General features: G+C 51.8%; 1 protein-coding gene across 2 annotated transcripts; it reads right to left on the reverse strand.

The window, feature by feature from the left end:
- Positions 1-1229: 1229 nt before the first annotated feature.
- Positions 1230-5121, reverse strand: DKKL1 (dickkopf like acrosomal protein 1). 2 transcript variants are annotated; one of them, XM_059046151.2, is made up of 5 exons: positions 4937-5121; positions 4470-4644; positions 3907-4053; positions 3693-3785; positions 1230-1632 (listed from the first exon to the last, which is right to left on the reverse strand). In XM_059046151.2, the coding sequence occupies exons 2-5, from the start codon at positions 4623-4625 to the stop codon at positions 1324-1326; spliced, it is 705 nt and encodes a 234-aa protein (XP_058902134.1). In that variant the 5' UTR covers positions 4626-4644; positions 4937-5121; the 3' UTR covers positions 1230-1323. The 2 variants fall into 2 exon arrangements, with proteins under 2 accessions (XP_058902134.1, XP_058902137.1); XM_059046154.2 differs by lacking the exon at positions 3693-3785 and having other exon boundaries at positions 4937-5086.
- Positions 5122-6021: the final 900 nt, after the last annotated feature.

Consider the following 6021-nt stretch of genomic DNA (forward strand, 5'->3'; position numbering starts at 1 on the left):
GGGAATGAAAAGACAAAGATGAGAGAGTGGAGACAGGTGGATGTAACAGAGATGGGGCTGGAGACACAGACTTGGGGGCTGGAGGTGACAGGGTCTGGACAGAATAATGACCCCCCCCCCCAAAGATGGGCCCCCTCTAATTCATGGAACCTGTTTAATATGTTGTCCAGGTGGGCTCAATCCAGTCCCATGAGCCCTTCAAGGCAGAGAACTCTCTCCAGCTGGAAGAGGAAGAGGAAAGCATAAGGGAGATGGGGCAGAAGGGAAATACAGAGAGAGTCCACGTGTGAGATTTGCAGTATGGGATCCACATGCAAAAATCGGAGCGAGACCTCTAGGAACTAAGTGTGAGTGGTCCAGGTGACAGCCAGCAAGGAAGCAGGGACCTCAGTTCAACCCCAAGGGACTTGATTGTACCAACAACCTGAATGATCTTCAAAGCAGAGCTGTCCCAGAGCCTCCAGGTAAGAACCCCGCTGGCTAACACCTTGATGTCGCCCTTGTGATACCTGCACAGAGGACCAGCCCAGCCATCCTGGATTTCTGACCTATAGACCAGTGAGAGGATACATTTGTATTTTTTTTTTTTTTTTTTTTTAATTAATTAATTTATTTTTGGGTGTGTTGGGTCTTCGTTTCTGTGCGAGGGCTCTCTCTAGTTGCGGCAAGCGGGGACCACTCTTCATCGCGGTGCGCGGGCCTCTCACTATCGCGGCTTCTCTTGTTGCGGAGCACAGGCTCCAGACGCGCAGGCTCAGTAGTTGTGGCTCACGGGTCTGGTTGCTCCGTGGCATGTGGGATCTTCCCGGACCGGGGCTCGAGCCCGTGTCCCCTACATTGGCAGGCGGATTCTTAACCACTCTGCCACCAGGGAAGCCCGATACATTTGTATTGTTTTAGGTCGCTACATTGGCAGTCAGTTTTTGCGGCAGTAACAGGAAACTAATGCAAGGGCCGAGTGGACAGACAGGACTGGAGTGAAAGAGCTGGGAGCCGGAGGGCGGACAGAGCTGGAGGTGACAGGGATGGGGACTGAGGATACCGATGGGGCTGGAGGTCACAGAGTTGCTCAGTCAGAAGACGGACGGCGTCTGAATTAGAAAAAAACACAGAGATGTTGGCAGGAACTAACAGCTCAGCCAGATGTCATGCTGAAGGTTAGGGCTGGGGGACCTTGCCATGGCTTGGCTGGCTGAGGCCTGAGGACAGATCTCCAAAGGAGACAGTGCTGCTGGATGTAAGAAAACGTTTAATTTCCATATGGTGCCTGGGACGGGGTCTGGTGGGGGGGTACATGCAGGTGTTCCCTGGTCCCCACCCCTATTACTGCTGGGAGGGCCTGAGGATATACAGGAAGTGGGTCTTGCGGGCAGGCAGCCTGGCGTGAGAGGAGCTCTGGGTCCCCTCTTCGAGGACGTCCTCGCGGGTCCCCTCTCGGAGCCCATCCCGGATGGCCTGCAGGCGGTGTTGCTTCTCACTGAGCCAGTGGCCGCTCTCCTGGGCGTGCTGGTGGGACCTCCGCCGTGGCAGCTTCATGATCCAGAAGGCCATTCGGGGGTGGGGTTCCAGGTGGAAGCTGTCCACGGCCTTTAGGACAGGCACCAGGGCCTCCTTCTCCTCTATCTTGGGTACCTGGTGAAGAGGGACAAGGAGACCCTCTCAAACTCCAAGTGACAGCCTCAAGCTGCTCCCCTGGCACATTCAACCCACTTTGCCACCTATGGGATGCTTTGGGAATTAAAAGCTCACCCTGCAGTTTGCAAAACACTCGGGTTTATAAGCACTTTAGAATTAAAAACACTCTGAGGTTTATAGAAGACTCTGGGTTTGAAAACACATTTTGGAGGTTTCAGAAGCACTTTAGGATTAAGCATTCCCTGAGGTTTAGAAAGCAGTTTGAAATGTACGAAGCACTTTGGGATTAAAGAATCCTGACCACAGTTGCAACATGTGATCCTTGACAGAAGCCTGGATCAAACAGCAATCACATCAGCTCTTGTGGACAGCTTTTGGTCCAGCAGGGACGTCTCAACGTCTGCTCTGTCCTTGCTACTCAAAGTGAGGGTTGTGGACCAGCAGCGTCAGTATCACTTGGGAGCTTGCTAGACATGCAAATGAGCGGGCCCCACCCCATCCAGACCTACTGAATCAGAGTCTACATTTCAGTACGTTGAGGTTTGGGAAGCCCCATAGGAGATGGTTACAGGTTGAACTGTGTCTCCCCCACTCTCCAATTCATATGTTGAGGTCCATTAGGACCCTAGTAGCTCAGAATGTAATCTCATTTGGAAATAGGGTCACTATGTAGTTTTCATTAGCTAAGATGAGATCATTAGAGTGGGCTCTAATCTAATAGGACTGGTGTTCTTATGCAAAGGGGAAATTTGGACATAGAAAAGCACATAGGGAGAACGCCATGCAAAGATGAAGGCAGAGATGGAGATGATGCATCTACATGCCAAGGAACTCTAAAGAATTGTCAGCAAACCACCAGAAGCTAGGGAAGATGCATGGAACAGATTCTCCCCAACAGTCCTCTGAAGGAACCAACCCTGCTGACACCTTGATCTTGGACATCTAGCCTCCAGAACCGTGAGACAATACATGTCTGTTGTTTAAGCCACCTAATCTGTGGGACTTTGTTACGGCAGCTCTAGCAAACTAATACAGAGGTAATAGTCTGATATCAATGTCAAATGTCTTGGATGTAAAAATGGGACTGTGGTCATGCAGGCGAATGCATTATTCTTAGGAGATATCTGCTGAAGGATTTAGGGATGAAGTGTCATGATATCAATAATTTACTGTCATATGGTTCAAAAATCAAAAAGTAAAAAGAAAGTCAGTGTGGTAAAATGTTAACAAGTGGTGAATCTAGGCCCGTGGTTTTCAACCCAAGTCTGGAGACAGTTTTGGTTGTCACAACTGGAGCGGGTGTGGGTGCTACTTCCATCTAGTGGGTAGAGGCAGGGATGCTGCTAAACATCGTATAGGGCACGGGACAGCCCCCTACAACAAAAAATTATCCAGCCCCAAATGCCAATGGTGATGTTGAGAAACCCTGCTCTGTGGAAAAGTGGATACAGGTTTATGGTACTATTGTTTTTGCAACTTTCCTGTAGATTTGAAATCTTTAAAATAAAAAACTGGGAGTGTGTGTGGGAGAACCATGTGGGTTTGCCAAGCACTTGAGTGTTCTTACAACATTTTAGGATCAAAAAAGTAAGCACTTTGTGATTAGAATCACTCTTAGAGGTTTACGAAGGTGAGATACACAAAGCATTTGGGGTTCATAAAGTACTTAGGAATTATTAAAAATCACATTTTGATGTTTACAAGGGAGAGATTTACCAAGCACTTTGGGATAGATTAGAAAATCCTTGGAGGTTTGCAGAGCACTTTGAGATCAAAACACACTTTGAGGTTTACGAGGGTGAATCTTACCAAACACTTGGAATGAAAAGCACTTTTTCTGGCTTACAAAACCCTCTGGGGTTGAAGCAAGCAAGGATGTACTCTTAGGTTGTAAACCTCATTTCTGAGAGCTGGTTAGTCCCTTTTGACAGATGACAAAACTGAGGCCCAGAGAGAGGGTGTCCAGCACAGAGGGAGTGGGAGAGTCAATTCTTCTTTTCCTCCTAAACTACAGAAACTGTTTGGGCTTGGACACTTTGCTGGGGGCGTGTCCTAACCTTCCAGTCACCCTGCAAGCTCCCCTCTCCTGGCTCAATGGATGCCACCACCTTCTCAGAGATCAGCACCTCTCCTGTCTTCTTGTTGGTCACCTGTGAGGACCCGAAGGAGAGTAAGAAAAAAATGCTTTCCTCCTATGCCCTCCTCCCTGACAGATACTGCAGCATGAGGGATCTTAGGGAGACTCCAGGAGGGACTTCCTGGCATAGGCACCTTGTCAATCTGGAGGTGGCTGGAGAGAGTGTTATTTCCCAGCCTGTGCTTCTGGTTCTCTTCTTGGTGATAGTTCCTAGGGAGACCCCGGAAGTCCATAGGAGCAGAGAAGAAGCTGTCCATGCTCCGCAGCAGGTCATCCTGGGGCTGGGGGAGGAATTGGTGAGCTGCTGGACCTCTGGACTCCCCAGGACATCTGTAGCCTTGGCAGGATCCCCTTCTCTCTCCATCCTCTGACCCTTAGGGCCTAACCAGGTCACCTCCTTTCCCCATCTGTCCCATTACTTTCCTATTCCTGCCCCCATCTGTCTTCTGTCTCTCTGTCCCATCCCTCTCTCCTCCTGTCTGTCTGTCTCTCTGCCTTTCTCCCTCCCTCTCTTCCTATTTCTCGGTCTCCCTGTTGCACGCTCTGTCCTTTGACTCCTCTTTCTGTCTATCTTTCTATCTGGCCGCGACCCATCTCCCACTCTGTCTCCCTGAACGCCTTCCATCCCTCAGTCACCATCTGCCCCTGTCCCTCTTCTCTGTACCTCTTCTGTTCCCCAACACACGGCAGCGCTTACTTTCAGGAAAAGCCGGGTGAAGGCTTGGAGTAGATTCTGGAGACCTAGAAAAGCCGAGGAGCTCTCCTGGGCGTCGCCATCGCGGATCGGGGCTGCAGTGGATGGGGGCACCGAGGCAGAGGGGAACAGCAGCAACAGGGCTAGCAGGTGCCACATTGCGGGCCGGGCCGGGAGGCTAAGGCAAGGGCATGGGTCAGAGCCCCCCCGCCCCCCCATAAAGGCTCCGTCACCTAAGTGCCCACACCCCCACCCTAGGCAACAGCTCCTTCCTATCCCTGGCCCAGGAACTCCGCACACCCTGCCCATTCCCCCCCCTCCTTATCTTCTGCTCCAACCCCCTCCATCCATCGTGTCAGGCCCCTCCCCTCCCCTCCCCTCAGGCCCGGCTCTTCTGGGCTCTGCCTCACACAACAGATCTCGTTCCTCTCCCTCGCCCACATTCGTATCCAGATCTCGTTCTTCCTCACCTTCTCCCACACCCCGCCCCTTCTTCTGGGACCCGCCTTTATACTAGACCACAGCCCGGTCACCGGACTCTCAGACTCTGGCCGTCCACGGACTGCTAAATCCAAACAGCTCTGATCTCGAGACCAGGCCGGATACCTCGAGCGTTGGATGAGCTCCTGGAGGCCTAGACTCGCCTCTATTGTATGACCACGCCCCCATTGATGACCTCACCCATGAACCCAGCCCTCGATTGGACAGTCACGCCCTTAAGGGAAGGGCCACGCCCCTTGAGCCAGAGCCGGGCGTTGATTTCAAGTTCACACCCTCATAGTCAGACCACGCTCCTGTCGGTTGACCTCGGCCCTGGAGACCCAGTGTTGCCCCTGTTCTCTGATCCTGGCCGTCGTGCCGGAGTCACTCTGCAATCGCCGGTGGCCCCGCCCCTGACTTAGAGCCACGCCCCCGCACCTAGGCCACGCCTCGGTGCTCCAGATCTTGCCCTTAAGCGCTCTCAGTTTCGTTCCTAGGCTCTCTCTGCTCATGAAATACTCGTGTCCGAGTCCTTCTGCTTATCCCACTGCTTAGTTCTGTATCTATCTCTGAGAGTTTCTCCGTGTCCTTTTTCGTCTTCTCCAGGTTTTGAAACGATTAATACGCTCAATAGAGTGCAATGTAGGGACGCTGAACCCCGAGCCCTCTTCGGTTCCACTAAAAAGCTCCGCCCTCTCAAGAAACCCTAAATCCAGTCCTATGTACCACCTTACAAGGAACCCGGAATCCGGGCTCCCTTTTTCCTCAGGACCCCAGAGCCTGGACCCCAGCCCCTCTTTCTCTTGAGTTTGAACACTCAACTCCTCATCTTTAAGGGACCCTTCATCTTTAAGGGGTATAATTACGGGACTCTCATCTTTTTCCTCAGGCACCGAGTCCTCTCCCCGGGTCCTGGGACAGCTGCCACCTCTAGTCCACTAGTGCGTGTGGATGCGGAAGTCTCCACCTTGGTGAACGTCCAATAAACTCCCAGCCGTCTTGCCCACGACCCTTAACTCTGATGAGGTCACAAGGAAACCAATCAATCAAAAGAAATCAGTGGAAATCAATCAAA

Source organism: Kogia breviceps, chromosome 18, assembly GCF_026419965.1.
Source record: "Kogia breviceps isolate mKogBre1 chromosome 18, mKogBre1 haplotype 1, whole genome shotgun sequence".
Taxonomy (NCBI): Eukaryota; Metazoa; Chordata; class Mammalia; order Artiodactyla; family Physeteridae; genus Kogia; species Kogia breviceps.